The 24,263-nt window shown below is 42.5% G+C and overlaps 1 protein-coding gene across 2 annotated transcripts in view; it reads right to left on the reverse strand.

Moving 5' to 3' along the window:
• Nucleotides 1-8,701: 8,701 nt before the first annotated feature.
• Nucleotides 8,702-24,263, reverse strand: part of LOC109907000 (multiple epidermal growth factor-like domains protein 6) — a 78,985-nt gene continuing 63,423 nt past the window's right edge. The window contains exons 24-34 of one of the 2 annotated variants that reach the window (XM_031794135.1): nt 17,304-17,432; nt 16,922-17,050; nt 14,741-14,872; nt 14,350-14,478; nt 13,975-14,103; nt 13,722-13,850; nt 13,239-13,367; nt 13,006-13,134; nt 12,693-12,821; nt 12,368-12,496; nt 8,702-9,945 (exon numbers count right to left, since the gene is read on the reverse strand). In XM_031794135.1, coding sequence (XP_031649995.1) covers nt 9,869-9,945; nt 12,368-12,496; nt 12,693-12,821; nt 13,006-13,134; nt 13,239-13,367; nt 13,722-13,850; nt 13,975-14,103; nt 14,350-14,478; nt 14,741-14,872; nt 16,922-17,050; nt 17,304-17,432 — 1,370 coding nt within the window. In that variant the 3' untranslated portion in view covers nt 8,702-9,868. The remainder of the gene's footprint in view (nt 9,946-12,367; nt 12,497-12,692; nt 12,822-13,005; nt 13,135-13,238; nt 13,368-13,721; nt 13,851-13,974; nt 14,104-14,349; nt 14,479-14,740; nt 14,873-16,921; nt 17,051-17,303; nt 17,433-24,263) is intronic. The other variant, XM_031794136.1, reaches the window with a different exon arrangement.

Raw genomic sequence — 24,263 nt, forward strand, 5'->3', positions numbered from 1 at the left:
TCGGCATGATTTCATTCAAAATTCTTCTTCAACAACGTGAATTATGTGGAGGCAACTGTTTATGCACTGCTCAGTTTACTGAACTCCAGTTAAATAATTATGTATTGCTCAGTGTTCTGAACTCAAGTAAAATAATTACCTACTCATACCAGATATTGTTGAAGAATGTTTCAAATTAAATCGCACTGCAAGATTATAATGAGGTTTACGGTACTTTTTGCACATTGCTTTTGCACTACCAAAATGTTGCCCAATGTGTTATGTTAATAGAAATATAATATATAATATAATATGGTTATGTAACAGTTAATGGAAGTTATGATGGGCCCTTACTATTCTTTTATATCCTTCATGGGCTGCTCTTATCACAAACAGTTTTGTGCTGATGAATTTTAAGCATAAAACGTTTCATACATGTGTTCTGTATCTATAATTAGATGACATTTGCAGTTATTTGTGGATTTCACCGACCAAAAGACTGTCAAGAGTAGCTCAGCCATCAGAAGTAAACAAGTGGTTTTTGACATTCTCTTTTATATCATTGCTTTTCTCCCCTTGTCCATCTTTCCTCGCCCTCTACCCATCCCTTTCACACACACACACACACACACACACACACACACACACACACACACACACACACACACACACACACACACACACACACACACACACACACACACACACACACACACAGGGATCAGGCCTGAGTGCTGCTGCATGGAGAGCTCAGGCAGCTTGGTGAAGGAGTTGGTTCAAGCTGCCATTAGCATCAGAATGGCAACATATTCCTGCCGTGAGTCAACATTAGTTCATTTCAGAATCGAGGGGTTGAAAGGCAGGCCAAAAAACTTTAGCTTTCTCCTCTGGAAAAGTGTTCTGGGTCCTAACAGTGGCTGCACCGTGCTTGCGTGTGTGGTCCATCCTCATTGTGGAGTGAATGAACTACACCTGTTCTGTATCTCTTTGGTGGCTCACAAACAGGTCTCTTTTACAGCAAAAGTACACAGCAAATGTCACTCTCTCCTGTGTAAGATTTGCATTGTCTTCACATACAAATGGCTATCACATGTTGTGTCAATACTGTAAGGACACAATTACATCTGATGAAGATGATTAAACAGCAGACCATAAAATGGGGAGAATTGGCAACCAAGAGTAGTACGGTGTTCTTTGTACATACATGTATATTTTAATAGTCTGCTATTTAATAGTTTAACATTTTATGACAGGGTCATCACATTGGATCTGTGTGTGAGTGAGAGAGAGAGGGGTGTGTCTCTGCACTACACTGTCCAATCCACCAGACCTCCAGCTGGGCCACAGGGGAGAGGAGTCCCATGGTCTGGCCTCCATATGCTAGCGCTCTGGACCCAGTCTGTCAGTGTTAGCCCCAGCACATGGAGGGCAGTCGGGGGAAAGCGGGGGGCTGCCTCCCTACCAGTATTGTGCGGAGGGGACGGGAGCCGATCGGAGCCCAGCAGGAGAGGAGAGGCCTTTTCTAAAGAGTGAGCCAAATGAAGCTCTCTTTCTCACACCCTGCTTTCTCTCTCCCTCCACATCTCTCTCTCTCTCTTACACCCTGCTTTCTCTCTCCATCCACATTTCTCCCTCTCTCTTTCTTATTCACCCACACCACCTCCCCTCTTTCTTCTCTGGGCTGGCAGATTGATACACTCGCTAAAATGTGATTTTTGTTCCAGTGTTCTCTGTGAATTGACTTTTCTGAAACCGAACCGACCATTCCTCTTTCCCACTAACCTATTCTCGGCTAAATTCAATCGAGCCACACTGCGCTGTTTTTCAATCATTTTGCACACATTCAAGTCGCTCGCGAGAGGATGTAAGGAAGGGACCAGACAAATCTCTTTGGTCTTTCTATACACAATGCCTCTCATTTTGAATTCCCACATGTATTGCTGATCACCAGTCTGAATGGTCCTGATTAAGTGTTGTTTTTGTGGTCTCCGCACATGAATTCCAAAGCCCGAGGGAGACATTTTCCCTTTTGTCTTTGACATCAAAGTTATTTGGGATGGAGTGTTTCTCAGCGACTGAGGAATCATGAGGTCATCAAGTCTAATGTGTGTTTACCAACCGCCACCCAACCAATCTTGGACTATGAAGCTATGGAATCACCATGCGGCATAACATGCATTCTTCATGTGTTGGTACTGATTCCCATAGAGATCCGATATAATTCATAAGTCAATGGAGATTCCTGAATTTGTTTCTGTCAAAAACAGAGATATTCTCCCTTTTTTGGGTTTGGTTAAAGAGGAGGCCTTTTATCTTGATGATCACCTTAATATATTAGTCATGTCTGCTACTCAGTTCCATAACTGGTGTGGATTGGCCTGGGTTTTAAAGCTCCAATTGTCAATGGACACAGTCCAGTACAGGACAGACCACAAATAGCCTGTGGAGAGTCATTCCTTTAATGAAATAGTAGAGGGTACTGCTGAGTACAAATATACTGTGTGGATTAACAGAGCTATCACAGGGAGTTTGTTCTATGTAAGACTGCCCAGCAACTCACATGTCTTATTTCAAGTTTGTTGTACACATGGTATACACCATCGAACAAAATGCTTACTTGCAGGTCCCTTCTCGACAATGCAACAACAATAAGAAATAAGAAAATATTAGAATACAAACATAAAGTAAATGGCTCAGTAGAATAGAATAAACATTTTAGGAAGGCACAATTTATTGTACAATATTTACACAGAGACAGGGGGATTGGGAGGCAAGTGTTTAAATTGTGCAGTATTAGCAATAGTAAGTAAGAATCTGGTAGCAGCAATTGTGATGTGTGTGTGTGTGTGAGTGTGAGTGTGAGTGAGTGCATGTGTGCTAAGTTGCAGAGAATCAGAGCAGGTGGTCAGTCCAGTTCAAGTATTCAGCAGCCTGATGGCTTGTAGATAGAAACTGTCTCTGAGCCTGTTGGTATGAGACCTCATGCCCCGTCTTCCCGACGGTAAGGGAGTGAACAGCTTGTGGCTGGGGTGTGTGGTTCATGATGATGCTGCAGGTCTTCCTCAGGCACTGTACATATAACAGAGTGAATAGTTGATAAACAAAGAGAAGATTGATATATAGATTAAAAAGATGTACTACATTTACAGTATTTGTGTATTCTAATGGTAGGCAACCTAGTGTTACACATTTTTAGGTATACAATATCATATAGAATTGACTCCAGCAAGGTTATGGTGATTTTGTATATTATTATAAATTGCGTGTTAATGTTATGCTATTATTTTCTATTATAATATAGATTATTAAACTGCTAAAAATGTGACTATAAAAGTTGTCAGTATTATACAACGAGGTGTAGCTGTGCTGTACCTCAACTGTAGCTGCTAATATCATCATCGTCATAATGTAAATACAGTTTTAACAATAACTTACACTACCGTTCAAAAGTTTGGGGTCACTAAGAAATGTCCTTGTTTTAGAAAGGGATATTTTTTTGTCCATTAAAATAACTTCAATTTGATCAGAAATACATTGTAGACATTGTTAATTTTGTAAATGACTATTGTAGCTCGTACAACACGGTGTACTTCTCCCCTCACAGAACAGCACAAACGGGCTCTAACCAGAGTAGAAAAAGGAGTGGGAGGCCCCGGTGCACAACTGAGCAAGAGGGCAGTACATTAGATTGTCTATTTTGAGAAACAGACGCCTCACAAGTCTTCAACTGGCAGCTTCATTAAATAGTACCCGCGGGCCTCCCGGGTACTATTCCAGTGGCCCTAGACCACTGCGCCAGCTGTGCCACCAGAGACCCTGGGTTCGCTCCCAGGCTCTGTCGCAGCCGGCCGCGACCGGCAGGTCCTTGGGGCGACGCACAATTGGCCTAGCATCGTCGGGGCTAGGGAGGGTTTGGCCGGTAGGGATATGTCTCATCGCGCACCAGAGACTCCTGTGGCGTGACGGGTGCAGTGCATGCACCAAGGTCGACGGGTGCATGGTGTTTCCTCCGGCACATTGGTGCGGCTGGCTTCCGGGTTGGATGCGCGCAGTGTTAAGAAGCGGTGCGGCTTGGTTGGGTTGTGTTTCGGAGGACACATGGCTTTCGACCTTCGTCTCTCTCAAGCCCGTAGTAATTGATAGTAATTATAACAATTGGATACCACAAAATTAGGGAGAAAAGGGGGCAAAAATGTTTATAAAATAAAATAAAATAAAAATAACACCTGCAAAACACCAGTCTCAACGTCAACAGTGAAGAGGCAACTCTGGGATGCTGGCCTTCTAGGCAGAGTTCCTCTGTCCAGTGTGTTATTTTGCCCATCTTAATCTTTTATTTTCATTGGCCAGTCTGAGATATGGATTTTTCTTTGTAACTCTGCCTAGAAGGCCAGCATCCCGGAGTCGCCTCTTCACTGTTGACCTTGAGACTTGTGTTTTGCTCCAGATAATCAACTAGATTGACCTCAAACCTCATTGTTTGTAGACATGTTATTATTAATTGTGTGAGCCAAACTTGCACATTATGGAAATGAAACGAAGATCAAACTATGTAAAATGACTGAATGGCCAGGGGTGGAATTGGTGATGTAAAAAGTGCTGATTTAGTAGCTGAATTCCTGGTGATTTTCCAGACTGATGTTTTTCTAACTATATTGAGTACATGTTGGCTGAAATAACAACACTTTAAAATAGACATGTGTATCCGTAATTTATATTTGACTATGACAGAGATGGTATGGTACTATGGAATTATTGGTACAATTTTAAACAAGAATTTACAGTTTTTCATAAACCCAGCTGTTGAATGGAGAGTTATTATCTCAGAGGTTTTAATTGATTTTCAAGTCTGCTCTGACCATGTTCCTCTGCTGCCCTCTACTGGTGTTGTTCTGAACTACAAGTAGAGTGACACATAAAGGAATTTATCTCAATTCATTGATACCTTGCACCCTATCTCCTCTCGCCTCTTTTTCAACTGTATTGTAGGAGAGTGAAGACTACTTACCGACACAACTCAAATGCATTTTCAGCCTTTTTTTAGCACCATATCTTTTGCTTTATCCACTAGGTGGCGGAGGAGGGTCATGCATTTGTGCATTTGTCCCAGGGCATTCTTCTTTTGCGTCACAGCCGTTTAGAGGTATTTACATCCAGTGCTGGCTGGTGGGCGGAGATCTCGGCGGAAATGGACTTACTGTAATGACTGGAATAGAATAAATCAAACGGTGATGAGTTTCAATTACAATCAGCCCGCCTCCCCCCCACAAGAGTCCTCTGATTGAATCGTCATGTGTGCTGGGACTGGACGCCAAACCATCCCTTTTTTTCATTATTTTAGTCCAAATACTGCTAAATAACTCATATATAGCATGGTTTATCCAGGAGAGTATCATCCCAGTATCATACCCAAAACATTATTGCTTTCCTTTGTAAGAGCTGGTAAATTACAATCTACACAATGTGCCACTGGAGTAGTACAGGATTACGCTGTACAGAACAGAATCAGTTTAACTTCATTATTAAATCACTCGTGAATAAATACTACATAATGTCATCTGACATAGGCACAAGAGATATCAAACACAGAAAGGTTCACAGGTCCACAATTCAGATCTTTAGCCAGCTGGCAATCAACCAAATAGGGCTATCTTCTGTATACCAACCCTACCTTGTTACAACACAACTTATTGGTTCAAATGCATTAAGAAGGAAAGAAATTCCACAAATGACCTTTTAAGAAGGCACACCTGTTAATTAAAATGCATTCCAGGTGACTAACTTATGAAGCTGGTTGAGAGAATGTGCAAAGCTGTCATCAAGGCAAACGGTGGCTACTTTGAAGAATCTCACATTTTGATTTGTTTAACACTATTAAACAAATAGTGTTAAAGTTACTACATGATTCCATTTGTGTTATTTCATAGTTTTGATGTCTTCACTATTATTCTACAATGTAGAAAAGAAAAACTCTTAAATGTGTAGGTGTTCTAAAGCTTTTGGCGGGTATGGATATGTTATTTTGTATACTTCAAGGGGTCTTAAAATTCTAAATTAAATAGATAAATGATTCTTGGTAATACTTTCTTAAAACAATTCCATATAGCTTTGTAGAACCCCACCCCCTCCCCCATCTTAGACTATTAAGGATTAACACCCCCTCGCAGGACTGGACCTCTAAGTAGTGGACATGTTTAAAGCAAACTATTATATTAATATATTAAGTATTCACAATAATCATTATTATGCGCATGTAAACCATTGACAGTTGACACCATTGTTTTATGGCATCAATCTGTCTTAAAATAGATATTATTTTTGAAATGTCTTTCAAATAATTAGCATTCAAGGGAAAGATCAGGTAATCTGTCACACAGTAAAAGTATAAGAGACACATTTTAATACCATGTGTAGATGCAACAAACCATGTTAATGCAAGGTGTAAAATATGCTTAAATGGCTAACTGGGCTGCGTTTAGAAAGGCAGCCAAATCAGATCTTTTTAAATGTGTATTTTATGTAGCTCTGAAAAAGATCTGATGTGAAAAGTTATGTGTAAACACAGCCCTGGTGAGTCAAATCATCTTTCTATTCTGGTTAGGGCCAGTTTGCTCTGTTCTGTGAAGGAAGTAGTACACAGCGTTGTACGAGATCTTCAGTTTCTTGGCAATTTCTCGCATGGAAAAGCCTTCATTTCTAAGAATAAAAATAGACTGCCGAGTTTCAGAAGAAAGTACTTTGTTTCTGGCCATTTTGAGCCTGCAATCGAACCCACAAATTCTGATGCTCCAAATACTCAACCCATCTAAAGAAGGCCAGTTTTATTGCTTCTTTAATAGGAACAACAGTTTTCAGCTGTGCTAACATAATTGCAAAATGGTTTTCTAATGATCAATTAGCCTTTTAAAATTATAAACTTGGATTAGCTAACACAACTTGTCATTGGAACACAGGAGTGATAGTTGCTGTTAAAATGGGCCTCTGTACGCCTATGTAGATATTCCATTAGAAATCTTCCATTTCCAGTTACAATAGTCATTTACAACGTTAACAATGTCTACATTGTATTACTGAATAATTTGAAGTTATTTTAAAGGACAAAAAAACGTTGAACGGAAGTGTGTATGTATGTGTGTGTGTGTGTGTGTGTGTGTGTGTGTGTATGTATGTGTGTGTGTGTGTGTGTGTGTGTATGTATATATATATATATATAAAGCTAGGAATGTAGGGTAAAATATATTTTGCCCTTTCCAGTGTAGGCTGGCAATCAATTCTAAGAATTCATGTTGACTTGTTGTCACAATATGTAGTGTGGAGAGCCACCAGAAGATGGTGACAGAGGCTTCTGCAGGGATGTAGAACACCTTGACTTCATATTGCACTCGACGATACAGTTTGATCACACTGGCTGGCAACTTTTTATCCTTGTCCCATACCTGTATGTGCTTTAGCAAACTTTTGTGATTATTGCTCCCATACATACAGTCAGAGGGGTTTGCTAATGTACATACAGATCTGGGATCAGGCTAAGTAAATGTATAGCATCTGTAGAGTAGTTGTACATGACTTCCCTCTGCTATCCCTGGCTCTATATAGGGCAGATGCAGCCTAAGGGCATTTGCTCTTAGACTGCATGAGATGATGAATATGAGCTTGAAAAGCAGTGGGATTCCAATTTAAATGCAGTCTAATGCTTTACTTCTGGTTTGAGTTATATTTTGCAGCATACATACTACAATCCGAAAATTGCTTTATTGAAAACCGCTGCACTTTTCCCTCCATTTCGCAGAGGGTGTCACGCCCTGACCTTAGTATTCTTTGTTTATTTGTCTTTATTGTTTTGGTTAGGTCAGGGTGTGACATGGGTGATGTATGTGTTTTTGTACTATCTAGGGGTTTTGTAGGTTTATGGGGTCGTTTACTATCTAGGTGTTTATGTATGTCTATGGTTGTCTAGATTGGTTCTCAATTGGAGGCAGCTGTTTATCGTTGTCTCTAATTGGGAACCATATTTAGGCAGCAGTCTTCGTTGGGTATTTCGTGGGTTATTGTCTATGTCTAGTTGCATGTGTATGCACAGTTATAGTATAGTGTCACGGTTGTTAAGTGGTGTTCATTAAAGTATGTATTCATCTTACTCTGCGCCTTGGTCTCCTCTGTACAATGACCGTGACAGAGGAGCTGTAGCTTACTTGGGGTGGCAGGTAGCCTAGTGGTTAGAGTGTTGGACTAGTAACCGAAAGGTTGCAAGATTGAATCCCCTAGCTGACAAAGTAAATCTGTCTTCTAACCCCGAACAAGGCAGTTAACCCACTATATCTAGGCTGTCATTGAAAATAAGAATTTGTTCTTAACTGACTTGCCTGGTAAAATAGAGTATAAGGGGTATGGACTAAAGCCTATTGACCAGTGTGTATGACTGTGCACATCATCAATACTGGGTGCAGACATTCTAAACACTGGAGAACATTTCATTCAGATTAACTTGATCCTGAATTGTTTCTTATGGTTAAATCAACTGTGTCATAGGAGTCTGTATAGTGCAACGGTGGCAGCAAAGAGAACAAATGGATCATGTGTGTAAACTATTGTTTTTGGAGAAGCCAATGAGCAGGACTACAACTTCAATGATATTACTCCGAAGTACAACATATTTTATAAACAAAAAGCTAATCTCAATGTGAAAACCTCCTTCCATAGAGGTACTATCATATCGTGAGAGTTTAAGTACAACATTATTTTATTGTAGACGTGAACACATTTACATACATGCAATGTACAGACAAATACACACAACAGTTAAGCATGGTACATGATTTTCAACAACTGAATTTTACAGTAAATAATGCTGCAAATAAACCCCCAAACCTTTTTGGAATTTGACCCAGAAATGTCCTCTTATACAGGGCAAACTAGAAAATGTGTACCAGTGTCTGGTAACTCTTGAGTACCTTTTGAGAGTCAACCACATAACATGAAGTATAGAAGAGTCAACCCAGTCACATAAAGTGTAGCAGTGTCAACCCCGTAGCGTGAAGTGTAGCAGCGTCAACCCCGTAGCGTGAAGTGTAGCAGCGTCAACCCCGTAGCGTGAAGTGTAGCAGAGTCAACCCCGTAGCGTGAAGTGTAGCAGAGTCAACCCCGTAGTGTGAAGTGTAGCAGAGTCAACCCCGTAGTGTGAAGTGTAGCAGAGTCAACCCCGTAGTGTGAAATGTAGCAGCGTGAACCCCGTAGCGTGAAGTGTAGCAGAGTCAACCCCGTAGCGTGAAGTGTAGCAGAGTCAACCCCGTAGCGTGAAGTGTAGCAGAGTCAACCCCGTAGCGTGAAGTCTAGCAGCGTGAAGTGTAGCAGAGTCAACCCCATAGCGTGAAGTGTAGCAGCGTGAAGTGTAGCAGATTCAACCCCGTAGCGTGAAGTGTAGCAGCGTGAAGTGTAGCAGAGTCAACCCCGTAGCATGAAGTGTAGCAGAGTCAACCCCGTAGCGTGAAGTGTAGCAGAGTCAACCCTGTAACGTGAAGAGTAGGATAGTCAACCCCGTCAAGCAAAATGTAGCAGAGTCAACCCCGTAGTGTGAAATGTAGAATAATCAATCCTATGACGTCAAGTGTAGTGTGTTATGTGAACTCCATTGTTTCATCAACGTCTGCGATTAGACAACTCCATAAATGGCATCTACCAGTTCATAGGTCCCGGCGCTGACACCAATAGAATGTCTCGGTACAAATGATCTGTTGACACCTACTGGTATTTAGTTCATCAAGTCCATGCCATTGCACTCCCATCTCTGTATAAACAGTCTATTGTTTTGAGTGTGTCAGTTCAGTTTCGAACTCTTTGGCCTCTAGAGGTGACCAGTAAGCCCCAGCTGGGGGTGAGTCAGTAGGGGGTGCTATACTGGAACAGGAGTGTGTGAGTGCTTATTTTCTTGGTTTCTGTTGGGACTGCTGTGGAGACGTGAGGACCCTCCTGCAGACGAGAAGACAGAAAGAGAAGAAAGAGCGTTCTTTTCTTTAGACTGAATTCTTATGAAACAGCTTTCACTATCATTTAAAAAATGTCATCTTTTATGTTATTTTATTCATTTATAGTAGTGGAAAAAGTACCCAATTGTCATACTTGAGTAAAAGTAAAGATACCTAAGGATCATACCTTTTTTTCAAATTTTCGCCTAAAATGACATACCCAAATCTAACTCCCTGTAGCTCAGGACCTGAAGCAAGGATATTCAAATTATTGATACCATTTGAAAGGAAACACTTTAAAGTTAGTTGAAATGTGAAATTAATGTAGGAGAATATAACACATTACATCTGATAAAAGATAATACAATTAAATAAACATGCATTTTTTCATAATCTTTGATATGCAAGAGAAAGGCCATAATGTATTATTGCAGTTTAGGCACAATTTAGATTTTGGCCAATAGATGGCAGCAGTGGGTGTGCAAAGTTTTAGATTGATCCAGTGAAGCATGGCAATACTGGACAATATTTTGTATCAAGTCTGCCCAAATGTGCTGAATTGGTCAATTGATACATTTTCAAGTACATAACTATAGAGAACATACAAAAATGATATGGTAATACAACATTTAAGTTTACACACTCTCAGGAATGTCATACACATCAAATCAAATTTTATTGGTTACATACACATGGTTGCAGATGTTATTGCGAGTGTAGCGAAATGCTTGTGCTTCTAGATCTGATAGTGCAGCAAAATCTAACAATAAATAATACATCAGAAAACTAAATACTGCATAGTTTCCTAAGGACTAGAAGCGAGGTGACCCTCTCTTGCTTAGACTCCATGTTGGATCATTAGCTTATACACTAACTGTCACACATCTAGATGACCGGGCAGGGTGGAGTGTGTGTAGAGCCAGAGACAGCAGGGACTCAAACTGTAGAACCCAGTTCCTACATTTGAATACAAAAATGTATTTTATCAATCAAAGCTATGCTACATTTTATCTCTGGGACCCTCAGTGTCACGGCCATCGTTGAAGGAAGACCAAAGTGCAGCGTGGTAAGCGTACATTTTCCTTTTATTTAAAATGTCGCCAAGAAAACAACAAACGAAGAAACAACCGTGAAGGTTCCAGGGCTATAGTGCCACTAACAAAAGTCAACTACCCACACTGAAAGGAGGGAAACAAGGGCTACGTAAGTATGATTCCCAATCAGAGACAACGATAGACAGCTGTCCCTGATTGAGAACCATACCCGGCCAAAACATAGAAATAAGGACACATAGAAAACAAAACATAGAATGCCCACCCCACATAACACCCTGACCTAACCAAATAGAGAAATAAAACGGCTCTCTAAGGTCAGGGCGTGAAACTCAGGATGACAAATCAGAGCAAGATTACTGAATGCAAGTACATTATTTACCTTCAGAGGTGAATGTATCAAACCAGTTGCCGTGATAAATGTTTTTTGTTGTTGTGCACTATCCTCAAACAATAGCATGGTATTTTTTGCACAGTAATAGCTACTGTAAATTGGACAGTGCAGTTAGATTAACAAGAATTAAAAGTCTAAAACTAAACCAAAACCAAAACTATTTGGTTTTAAATAGACTTAAGTATCGAAAGTAAATGAATTTGCTAAAATATACTTAAGTATCAAAAGTAAAAGTATAAATTATTTAAAATGTCTTATATTGAGCAAACCAATTTTTTTTTGCGGATGGCCAAGGGCTCAGACATAATCTACAAACAAAGCATGTGTTTAGTGAGTCTACCAGATCAGAGGCAGTAGGGATGACCACGGATATTCTCTTGATAAGTGTGTGAATTAGACAATTTTCCTGTACTGCTAAGCATTCAAAATGTAATGAGTACTTTTGGGTGTCAGGGAAAATGTGTGGAGTAAAAAGTATATAATTTTCTTTAGGAATGTAGTGAAGTAAAAGTTGTCAAAAATACAGATACCCCCAAGAAGTACTTTCAAATATTTTTACTTAAGTACTTTACACTATCAAAATAAAGAAAGTCGCACACTCCATGTGTAATCTCCCAGCAATTTAATGGGTATTTACCAATTACATTGCTGGGAGATTACACATGGAGTGTGCAACTTTATTTTGATAGTTTATAGTTTATTTAGTGATAGTCAGCACCTCCACACAAACTATTATACTGGGTGTTCGCCAGCTCATGTTTTTTTATCTACTTAAAAGTACTTTACACCACTGTTCATATATTGTATTGACATCTGCTTGATTTTTATCTGAAATATCTCTGTGTGTTTTTGTATAGCGCCTTAATCAGTGGGATATTTATCCTAGTCATGCAGTTCTTAGTGTAGCATGTACTACAGTACCCATAATGCTCTGCCACATCCGTGCCTGCTCTGTCCTGTCACCTTATTAATACACGTACCTTCCTGACAGGTGGGTCCAATCCAGCCCTGTAGACAGGTGCAGCGGCCGTTCTGTGGATCACACCGTGCCCCGTTCCTACACTCACAGCTCTCAGAACAGTCCGGGCCGTAGTGGTTCACTGGACAATCTGGACACAACCCAGACAGGGAAACAAGAAGTGCGACAACACTTTTAGATTGTAGTGTTGTTTGGCATGTTTGAATCCTTACATTGACTTTAAGTCAGGCTGCATTGATGTTAAATGGGAGACTCCCCATAGTCATTTGAAAAATGTTGATAAATCACACTACTTCAATATTAGATCAAAAGAAACAAACAACTACTTGTGTCACAGCGTGTTCCCATCTTTCCTGTGGGGCACAGACAGTGGCCGGTCATGGGGTCACATGGGGTGTCCCCCTCGCAGTCACATGACTGGTTGCAGCCCACCCCGAAACGACGCTGCTCACACTCTGTAACCGGGAATGAGAGGGAGCATTCATGGCACACATGGATATGAGAATGAAAAGTAATCCCCATCTCAGCATTGCAGGTAAAAGACTATGACTGGGGCATGTAACAGTCCCATTTTATCAGCAATTGTATCTACTAAATCTCAGCCTAATCCTTATTTCTGACTGTTAAACTGCTTTTCACCTTTCTCACAGTGGTATCCATGGTAACCAGTAGGGCAGAGACAGTGCCCTGTGCTTGGGTCACAGGGGGCGAGGCCTCGGCACTTACACTGGCGTTGACAGCGGTGGCCATGGAAACCAGCAGGGCAGGCTAGACAGAACATTAGAACATCAGACAGAATATTAGAACTTCAGAACATCAAACAGGACACAGGAACAACAGAACATAAGACGGACTGAATGGCCCTGCCTCACCATGTTCACACAGGTGACCATAGTATCCCGGGTCACACTGGCACTCTCCCGTCACTCTGTCACACGTCCCGTTGTTATGACAATCACACTGCAGTTTGCAGTTTGCTCCGTAACTCCCTGATGGGCACTCTGAATGACCAAGCAACAGAAAACACATACAACACCTTGTCATGGGTAAACAATGGAATGGTGTCACGGGCTCATGATATCAGGGGCACTCAAATGGAGTCTTCACATCAAATTCACAAAACAACACAATGAGGAAAATGTGAAATGTGAGCTGTTGGCATGGTTGTCACGACAGGGGTTTAAATACTATTTGAAATAAATGAAACACTGTGTATGTGCTTGATTGAGCTTGTCTGATGCAATTGAAACAATATAAGTGTCTCTGCAAACATCACCTACCTGGCACTCCAGGTTGGATTAAGCAAATAAGCAAAGACATTGAAAGATTAAAAATAGTATGTATAGTCAGGTCACCTGTATCACAACTGGGTCCGGTCCAGCCTAGTCCGCAGGTACAGCCTCCAGAGACCAGTTCACACACACCACCGTTACTGCAGTTACAGTGCTGGCCACAGTCTTCCCCATACCAGCCCTGGGCACAATCTGACACACACACACACACACACACGCATACTATAGAATGTCAATAAAACTTGACGGGGTGGTTTATTACATTGATAACACTCATTGTGGAGCAAGAATAAACATAAATATGTGTGCGTGTTACCCTGTCTGCAGTCTTCTCCCCGCTGGCCCGCCTTGCACACACACCTGCCCGTCTCTGGGTCACTTCGTGCCCCCTCGCCACACAGGGCCACCCTGGCACAGTCCTGCCCATAGCGCCCTGATGGGCATGCTGGTAGAACCATAGGAAAAGATAGGGGAAAGAGAGGAGACCATACCAAATGTTATATGGTACTGCTTGTGTTATAGGATCAAAAATACATGCAATTGCCATTTTATGCAATTACCATTTTACTTTCTAATGTTGAACTAAATACTATGTAAATATCATTGTATTATATGTGAATGTCCACTCCTCCCCTCCTTCTGTCAATACCCTATGGATATGCCCATACCCCTGGCACACGTTGGCACTCACTGGTGTTGCAGTCTGCTCCGATGTACCCCGATGGGCACTGACAGGTGCCCGTGGTGGTCTGGCACACACCGGCATTCAGACACTGGCACAGGCGTTCACAGTTTGGGCCATACCGTCCCATGTCACACTCTGTCAAGGCAAACACACACAGGACCTAGTTGTGGTAGTTATTATGGTTAACACATTTCCTACTGGTAAGAGCAACGTTTTGTTCTGATCAGCTGATGTCATAACTAGGGCCAAGAGTTTTTCCTGATCAGGTCACATTGTGGAAAAACCCCTGAACCTGACTATGACTATTGTAAGCTAACAAACTTTCAACAGTGGAATTCCTTCGTGACATTGGTTAAGGAAGTGTGTGGCGGTCGGTGCATGTGTGTGGGGTGGTTGCCTTGATCACAGTTGTTGCCATGGTAACCCGGGGCGCAGAAGCAGAAGCCGGTGACAGGGTGGCACAGCTGGTTGGTGCCAGAGCACTGGCACACCTGGTTACAGTTCAGGCCATATGTGCCAGGTTGGCATGCTGGCAGAGAAACCCACAACACACACATCAAGTCCCATACAACAAAGGTACAGTGCATTCGGAAAGTATTCAGATCCCTAGACGTTTTCCACATTTTGTTACGTTACAGCCTTATTCTAAATGGATTCAATTGTTTTTTCTTCTCATCAATCTACCCCACAATGACAATACAAAATCATGATTTTAGAAATGTTAGTGATTGTATTAAAAATGAAGCACCTTCGGGAGTGATTACGACATTGAGTCTTCTTGAGTTTGACGCTACAAGTTTGGCACATCTGTATTTTGGGAGTTTCTGCAATTCTTCTCTGAAGATCCTCTCAAGCGCTGTCAGGTTGGACGGGGAGCGTTGTTCCACAGCTATTTTCAGGTCTCTCCAGAGATGTTCGATAGGGTTCAAGTCCGGGCTCTGGTGGGCCACTCAAGGACATTCAGAGACTTGTCCCCAAGCCACTCCTGCGTTGTCTTAGCTGTGTGCTTAGGGTCGTTGACCTGTTGGAAGGTGAACCTTCGCCCTAGTCTGAGGTCCTGAGCGCTCTGGAGCAGGTTATCAAGGATCTCTCTGTACTTTGCTCTATTCATGTTTGCCTCAATCCTGACTAGTCTCCCAGTCCCTGCTGCTGAAAAACATCCCCACAGCATGATGCTGCCAACACAGTGCTTTACCGTAGAGATGGTGCCAGGTTTCCTCCAGATGTGACTCTTGGCATTCAGGCCAAAGAGTTCCGTCTTGGTTTCATCAGACCAGAGAATCTTGTTTCTCATGGTCTGAGAGTCCTTTAGGTGCATTTTGGCAAATTCCAAGTGGGCTGTGCCTTTTACTGAGGAGTGGCTTCTGTATGGCCAGTCTACCATAAAGAACTGATTGTTGGAGTACTGCAGAGATGGTTGTCCTTCTGGAAGGTTCTCCCCTCTCCACAGAGGGACTCTGGAGCTCTGTCAGAGTGACCATCGGGTTCTTGGTCACCTCCCTGACCAAGGCCCTCTCCCCCGATTGCTCAGTTTGTCCGGGCGGCCAGTACTAGGAAGAGTCTTCGTGGTTCCAAACTTCTTCCATTTAAGAATGGGGACCTTCAATGCTTCAGAAATGTGTTACCCTTCCCCAGATATTTGCCTCGACACAATCCTTTCTCGGATCTCTACGGACAAGTCCTTCGATCTCATGGCTAGGTTTTTGCTCTCACATGAACTGTCAACTGTGAGACCTTATATAGACAGGTGTGTGCCTTTCCAAATCATGTCAAGTCAATTGAATTTACCACAGGTAGACTCCAATCAAGTTGTAATAACATCTCAAGGATGATCCATGGAAACAGGTTGCACCTGAGCTCAATTTCATGGCAAAAGGTCTGAATACTTATGTAAATAACGTATTTCTATTTTTCTAATTTTTAATAAATGTGCAAACGTTTCTAAAAACCTGTTTTCGCTTTGTCATTTTGGGGTATTGTGTGTAGACTGATTAAGAAAAAATTCTATTGAGTTAATTTTAGAATAATGCTGTAACGTGACAAAGTGTGGAAAAGGTCAAGGGGTCTGAGTACTTTCCAAATGTTCTTTATGCCTACTGTAGCGGTAATAAGAAAACATGTATATTTACTGTCATTTCATGCAGAACCACCATTACATACAATGCATTTCTACCTCATGGGCCCTGTTCGAATACTTCAGAAATGCGTCCTTCCTTCCTAATTTCCTTGAGGTTATCATGGATCTGCAATGGTTGGATTGTTGATAGTGAAAGCATACTAGATCTGTGCTTACCTCAAGGAACCAAGGATACATTTCTGAACTATTCAAACATGGCCATAGCATTCTGTTCTCGATTACTCTATTCTCCTATCCCTCTGGCTCTAGCTTCTGGGCTAGACCAGAGCTCCCTCTACAGGCACTTACACTATGACACACCACAATCTATCACCGAACGAATGCTAACTTGTTAGGTTGCATGTGTCATTGCAGAGTCTGTTATTTTGCTCAATGCAACACAAAACAAGTGAAACAGTACAATACATCTTCACTCTCCTTCAGCTTCCCCAAGTCACTCACTTTGCTCACAGCCATTGCCAGTGAATCCAGGGGGACAGCCACATTTGCCAGACACATGATTACAGGAAGTACCGTGGGGACAGTTACAGTCGCTCAGACAGTCATTCCCATAGGAGCCAGGTAAACAGGCTGTGGTGAACGAGGAAATCACACATGTTCAATGAAGTCAATGCATATAGTCTGTTGTGATTTACAGTATATACAGGTCCTTGTAATAAATAGTTACTATGCATTCATATTTGACTATATGTCAGGACCTGTATTCATAAAGCGCCTCTGAGTAGGTTTGCTGATGTATGATCAGGTGTCCCCTTGTCCATGTAATCTTATTCATTATGATCTAAAAGGCAAGACTGATCCTAGATCAGCACTCTGGCCTTACCTCTGTCACACTTGGGTCCCCTCCAGCCAGGAGGACACACACACACACCGCTGACCTGGTCACACATATCCCCATGGTTACATTGACACCGCTCCTCACACCCTGGGCCAAACAGGCCAGCCTCACACGCTGTTCAGGACACAAGTGCACATAAAACAAAAACACGTTGAACTGCTGTCAAAATGCTTATGCTCCTCTGCACTGCTGCTTCTCTTATTGAACTGCTGGACGTAGCTCTTACCCTTGGCTTGGAGACAAAAGCTTTCTATAGGCTACTACCACCATCACCATTATCAAAGACGATTTATTACGCTGTTGGGATTAAGCATACACAAACACATTCACTGTTTAGAAATGTGAATTGTATTGATTGAAAAAATTAAAAAGCACCAGAAAGCAATGTACAGATAGCACACATCGATCTGCACAACATAGGCACGATGTATACAGGATACTTCGGGAAGATGCAGTTTAGGCATATTGTCAAGACTATTCTGTCTATCTGATGTCTCGGCGACGTCTTCCCAATGTGCAAACGCTCTCTGAACGACATATTACCTAAAGATTTTGATACGTCGGCCAAAAGTGTGCATGTTTACTGGGGTGATAAGAAGACATTAGCATTGCAACAAAAAGTACCTTAGGCGTTAGTATAGGCTAACACTTCAAAATAATAATAGAAAATATATTTTAAAGAGCAAGGGAGTGCAAATAATTATAGCCCTAAACATTTAAAAAAATGTAGTATATTTTTTTCTACTTTGTTCTTAGAAACAAATTGTTGAATTGAAAGAGCAAAAAGAGGGCTATGGTAGGCTACTGCACTCAAAGTTTAAACTATAAAAAGGCACTAGGGCCTATTATCTCTCATAAACAAATTGTAAATAGAAAGATGTGCCATGCACTCACAAAGCTATTGTCTATTGTTAGGCTACAGTCAGTTGTAGAAGGCCTATGGCACACACTAAAGTTAGGCTAGGAGAAGTCTTCCTCCTCCTTGAGGTTCCGAGCAAGAAACTCCAGCATGTTTACTTTATCGGGGTTCAGTGAAGACTGGACAGAGATGTTCCCTGCTGTGCTGAACACTTTCTCTGGCGCGGTGCTATTTTAAAAAACATTTTTTTATTGAACCTTTATTTAACTAGGGAAGTCAGTTAAGAACAAATTCTTACTTACAATGATGATGGCCTACCCTGGCCAAACCCGTACGACGCTGGGCCAATTGTGTGCCACCATATGGAACTCCCAATCACGTCCGGATTTGGTTGCGCAAATGTACATGGACTTCTTGGGCAAACTACCTGCCCTCCAGGACACCTTCATCACCCGATGTCACAGGAAGGCCATAAAGATCATCAAGGACAACGACCACCCGAGCCACTGCCTGTTCACCTGGTCAGTACAGGTGCATCAAAGCTGGGACCGAGAGACTGAAAAACAGCTTCTATCTCAAGGCCATCAGACTGTTAAACAGCCACCACTAACATTGAGTGGCTGTTGCCAACACACTGACTCAACTCCAGCCACTTTAATAATGGGAATTGATGGAAATTGATGTAAAATATATCACTAGCCACTTTAAACAATGCTACTTAATATAATGTTTACATACCCTACATTATTCATCTCATATGTATATGTATATACTGTATCATACATCTTTATGTAATACATGTATCACTAGCCACTTTAAACTATGCCACTTTGTTTACATACCCTACATTACTCATCTCATATGTATATACTGTACTCGATACCATCTACTGCATCTTGCCTATGCCGTTCTGTACCATCACTCATTCATATATCTTTATGTACATATTCTTTATCCCTTTACACTTGTGTGTATAAGGTAGTAGTTTTGGAATTGTTAGGTTAGATTACTCGTTGGTTATTACTGCATTGTCGGAACTAGAAGCACAAGCATTTCGCTACACTCGCATTAACATCTGCTAACCATGTGTATGTGACAAATACATTTGATTTGATTTGAAGTTGAGCCAAGAAAGGAAAGCTAGAGTGGTTATCCCACCACCATGACAGAGGGTCATCTGATGCGTCCAGTACCTCCTCTTTCAAATAGCGCATTATCTCATCATTGGGGTGGCAGGGTAGCCTAGTGGTTAGAGTGTTGGACTAGTTACCGGAAGGTTGCAAGTTCAAATCCCTGAGCTGACAAGGTACAAATCTGTCGTTCTTCCCCTGAACAGGCAGTTAACCCACTGGTCCTAGGCCGTCATTGAAAATAAGAATTTGTTCTTAACTGACTTGCCTAGTTAAATAAATATATATTTTTAAATCTCGGTGTCACACCGCACTGTCAAGGGTGGCGGAGTTAAACTTAGAGGGCCCATTTCCTTCTTAAGAAAATCCTCTAGATTCCTCATTTTAGCTGGGGGAGGTGCACAGCCATCCCCATCCATCATGGCAGCGGCACTACTAGCACCGACTCTAAGTGCTGCCCCCAGTTCGAAGTAGGCCTACGGTTTCTTTCGTGTCCCCCAAGCAATCTCTCCTGCAGCTTTTGTACCGGGGATCGAGAAGGGAGGCCTTTGACAAAAGCCCCTGTAGTTCCAGTGCTCTGTACTTGTCCTGCAATACACTGCCCATCTTCATTTTTATATTTCTTGTGAGCTTGGAGTCGTGGGGGTTTGGAGAGAGAATTTTTCCCATTTAAAGTTGTAGAATGGGCTTAACTGACGATGCTGTCACATAAGTCTTCCCAGGGGGACTTGAGAAGCCAATCACTGGCGATGTAATGAGCAGTCAGGCTCATGTACGGGTTCGTGGTTGCACCAGACCACATATCTGTTGTGAGAGAGAAATTGGGTATGTCCTTGAGTGCTTGGAGAATTTCTTCCATCACTTTCTCATACAAATTGGGAACAGCTGTTTGTGAAAAGTATCTACTCGACGGTAACTGTTTGTCATGTTCCTGCAGCATTTCTTTAAATGCTGGCTTTTCAACTGTACCAAAAAGAACCATCTCCATGACCAGTGTCGCTTTTAGCATGTCAATCTTGGTGGGGAAAGCTCAACATTATTTGTGGGGATGCATGCCAGCAAAGGCACTAGTCAACACAACTCATTTACTGCCTTTATAAGAAACATAACTGATATGGCTGACTTGCTTAAACAAATGTGGTTTATACTGCCAATTGAGACGTACAAACTATGGCATAAGGGAACGATGATCGGATATGAGCCAATCTGTAATTTTGATTAAGACATTAATGAGCGAGCTAAGACGGACGTAGTCAATTTAAGTATTTGTCTGGCACTTTTTAAATATACTGCGACAGAATTCAGAACGTGGGCCGTTCTTACAGTATTTTCCCTGTTCACCAACTCAGAACCGAATAATAAATAAAGGGGGGCATATAAGCAGACAATAAAAGTTCTAACAATATTAAATTATGACATTTCTCTAAACAGGCTACAGGCTAGATTTGCACCACCAAGTCAGAACAGAAGGCTAAGTTCTGAGAAGGAAAGAGACCAAATTATTAGGGTGAGGCACATGGGCTACTAATATCTTACTACACAACATACACTTAGTATTACTTTCTTAGCTACAGTATACGTATCCCCTTGGCATCTTGCATCACTTATGCAGCAGCATACAAGACAGTTGTGGCTCGGCGGTCCTTCATGTGGGCATGTTTTGTCATCCTTGTCATCAAAGTCTGTAACTCTTTAGATTGATGGTGCTTTCAAGACAACTGGGAACTCAGAAAAAAACAAGGTTGAACTATGACATCAGTGAACTTCAGGTTGGAGCTCTAGAAAGAGGCCAGAGTTCCCGACATGGAATTCCGAGTTGGAAGACCGTTCAAAACGTATTTTCCCAGTCCGAGCTTGTTTTTTTCCATGTTCCCTGTTGTTTTGAACTCACGGAAGTCTGAGATTTCCCAGTTCCGAGTTTTCAGTTGTTTTGAACGTGACAGAAGTAATTCTGGCTTGACAGCATGGCCAATGTATTCAACCTTGTCTGACCCATGGTGTTGCATGTGAATGTTTATATTTTTAAGCTTGGAAAAGATACCATTAAACCCAGACTTGGAACACACACACTCTCCACCGAATAGCAGGCAGGGGAAGCCAAATAGGGATTGCTTTGCAACGGAGGTTCCGGACCATGGACCGTCGCTGGAGGTTCCGGACCGTGGACCGTCGCTGAAGGTTCCTGACCGTAGACCGTCGCTGGAGGTTCCGGACCGTGGACCGTCGCAGGAGGTTCCGGACCGTGGACCGTCGCTGGAGGTTCCGGACCGTGGACCGTCGCAGGAGGTTCCGGACCGTGGACCTTCGCAGGAGGTTCCGGACCGTGGACCGTCGCAGGAGATCCTGGACCGTGGACCGTCGCAGGAGGTTCCGGACCATGAACCGTCGCCGGTAGCTCTGGACTGGGGACCATCGCCGGAAGCTCTGAACTGTGATTGCACACTGGAGGCTGAGTGGGGTGGAGCCGGTACAGGTGGCAGTGGACTGGTGACACGCACTTCAGGCCTGGTGCGGGGAGCAGGCACAGGACGCACCGGACTGGTGACACGCACTTCAGGGTGAGTGCGAGGAGGAGACACAGGACGTACCAGACTGGGAAGGCGCACTGGAGGCCTGATGCGTGGGGCCGGTCCAGTTGCACCTAGAAAGGCAGGAACAAGGAAGAAACCTAGAGAGGAACCAGGCTCTGGGGGGTGGCCAATCCTCTTCTGGCTGTGCCGGGTAGAGATTATAATAGTACATGGCCAAGATGTTCAAACGTTCATAGATGACCAGCAGGGTCAAGCTCTCCCTGTAGATTTTGAGGTGACGTAGTGTCTCCATGAGTGACAGAATACTAAGCAAATCACGGGGCAACTAGAGAAGATTGCCAACCCCTACGCTCTGTATTTTCTGCTGGCTGCCCCTCCACCAAAGAAAGCACTGAGCTAGGCTGAAACACCTGCATTTTGGAGCTGCCTTTCTCAAGAAAGCAGAAAACAAAAAGAGAGACCATGTTTGTTTTTACATTGTTTGCAAACTGATATGTGACATGTATTAATTCCCCCAAAAACTTGCGAAACAGACAACCATTTTTTTTACCCCCTTTTTCTCCCAAATTTCGTGATTCCGACCTTGTCTCATCGCTGTAACACCCCAAAGGGCTCGGGAGAGGTGAAGGTCGGTTCATGTGTCCTCCGAAACATGACCCACCTGAACAAAACGCAGCGCAAACTAGCCCTAACCAGAGGCGACTCCGGGATGCTGGCCTTCTAGGCAGAGCTGCAAAGTTCTAGGCAGAGTTTCAAAGAAAAAGCCATATCTCAGACTGGCCAATAAAAATAAAAAATTAAGATGGGGAAAAGAACACAGACAATGAACAGAGGACCTCTGCCTAGAAGGCCAGCATCCCGGAGTCGCCTCTTCACTGTTGACATTGAGACCGGTGATTTGCGGGTACTATTTCATGAAACTACCAGTTGAGGACTTGTGAGTCTTCTGTTTATCAAACTAGACAGTCTAATGTACTTGTCCTCTTGCTCAGTTGTGCACCGTGGCCTCCCACTCCTCTGTCTATTCTGGTTAGAGGCAGTTTGCGCTGTTCTGTGAAGGGAATAGTACACAGCGCTGTACGAGATCTTCAGTTTCTTGGCAATTTCTCGCATGGAACAGCCTTCATCTCTCTGAACAAGAATAGACTGATAAGTTTCAAAAGAAAGTACTTTGTTTCTGGCCATTTTGAGCCTGTAATCTCAAGTTTGCTAGAGAGCATTTGGATGATCCAGAAGATTGGGAGTATGTCATATGGTCAGATGAAACCAAAATATAACTTTTTGGTAAAAACTCAACTCGTCATGTTTGGAGGACAAAGAATGCTGAGTTGCATCCAAAGAACCCCATACCTACTGTGAATCATGGGGGTGGAAACATCATGCTTTGGGGCTGTTTTTCTGCAAAGGGACCAGGATGACTGATCCGTGTAAAGGAAAGAATGAATTAGGCCATGTATCGTGAGATTTTGAGTGAAAACCTCCTTCCATCAGCAAGGGCATTGAAGATGAAACGTGGCTGGGTCTTTCAGCATGACAATGATCCCAAACACACCGCCCGGGCAACGAAGGAGTGGCTTCGTAAGAAGCATTTCAAGGTCCTGGAGTGGCCTAGCCAGTCTCCAGATCTCAACCTCATAGAAAATCTTTGGAGGGAGTTGAAAGTCCGTGTTGCCCAGCAACAGCCCCAAAACATCACTGCTCTAGAGGAGATCTGCATGGAGGAATGGGCCAAAATACCAGCAACAGTGTGTGAAAACCTTGTGACGACTTACAGAAAACGTTTGAGCTCTGTCATTGCCAACAAAGGGTATATAACAAAGTATTGAGATAAACTTTTGTTATTGACCAAATACTTATTTTCCACCATAATTTGCAAATAAATTCATTAAAAATCCTACAATGTAATTTTCTGGATTTTTTTTCTCATTTTGTCTGTCATAGTTAAATTACAGGCCTCTCTCATCTTTTTAAGTGGGAGAACCTGCACAATTGCTGGCTGACTATATACTTTTTTTGTGTTTGTCTCCAACTTCAGTGACCCAACACACCTCCAGGCTGTGTAAGAGCTATTTGACTAAGAAGGAGAATGATGGAGTCCTGCATCAGATGACCTGGCCTCCACAATCACCCGACCTCAACCCAATTGAGATGGTTTGGGATGAGTTGGAATGCAGAGTGAAGGAAAAGCACCCAACAAGTGCTCAGCATATGTGGGAACTACATCAAGACCGTCAGAAAAGCATTCCTCATGAAGCTGATTGAGAGAATGTCAAGAGTGTGCAAAGCTGTAATCAAGGCAAAGGGTGGCTCCTTTGAAGAATATAAAATATATTTTGAGTTGGTAAACACTTTTTTGGTTACTACATGATTCCATAAGTCTCCAAATTTCAGTGATTTTTGCAATTCGTTCCAGTCATTGGCAGCA

The sequence above is a fragment of the Oncorhynchus kisutch genome, linkage group LG17, assembly GCF_002021735.2.
Source record: "Oncorhynchus kisutch isolate 150728-3 linkage group LG17, Okis_V2, whole genome shotgun sequence".
NCBI lineage: Eukaryota > Metazoa > Chordata > Actinopteri > Salmoniformes > Salmonidae > Oncorhynchus > Oncorhynchus kisutch.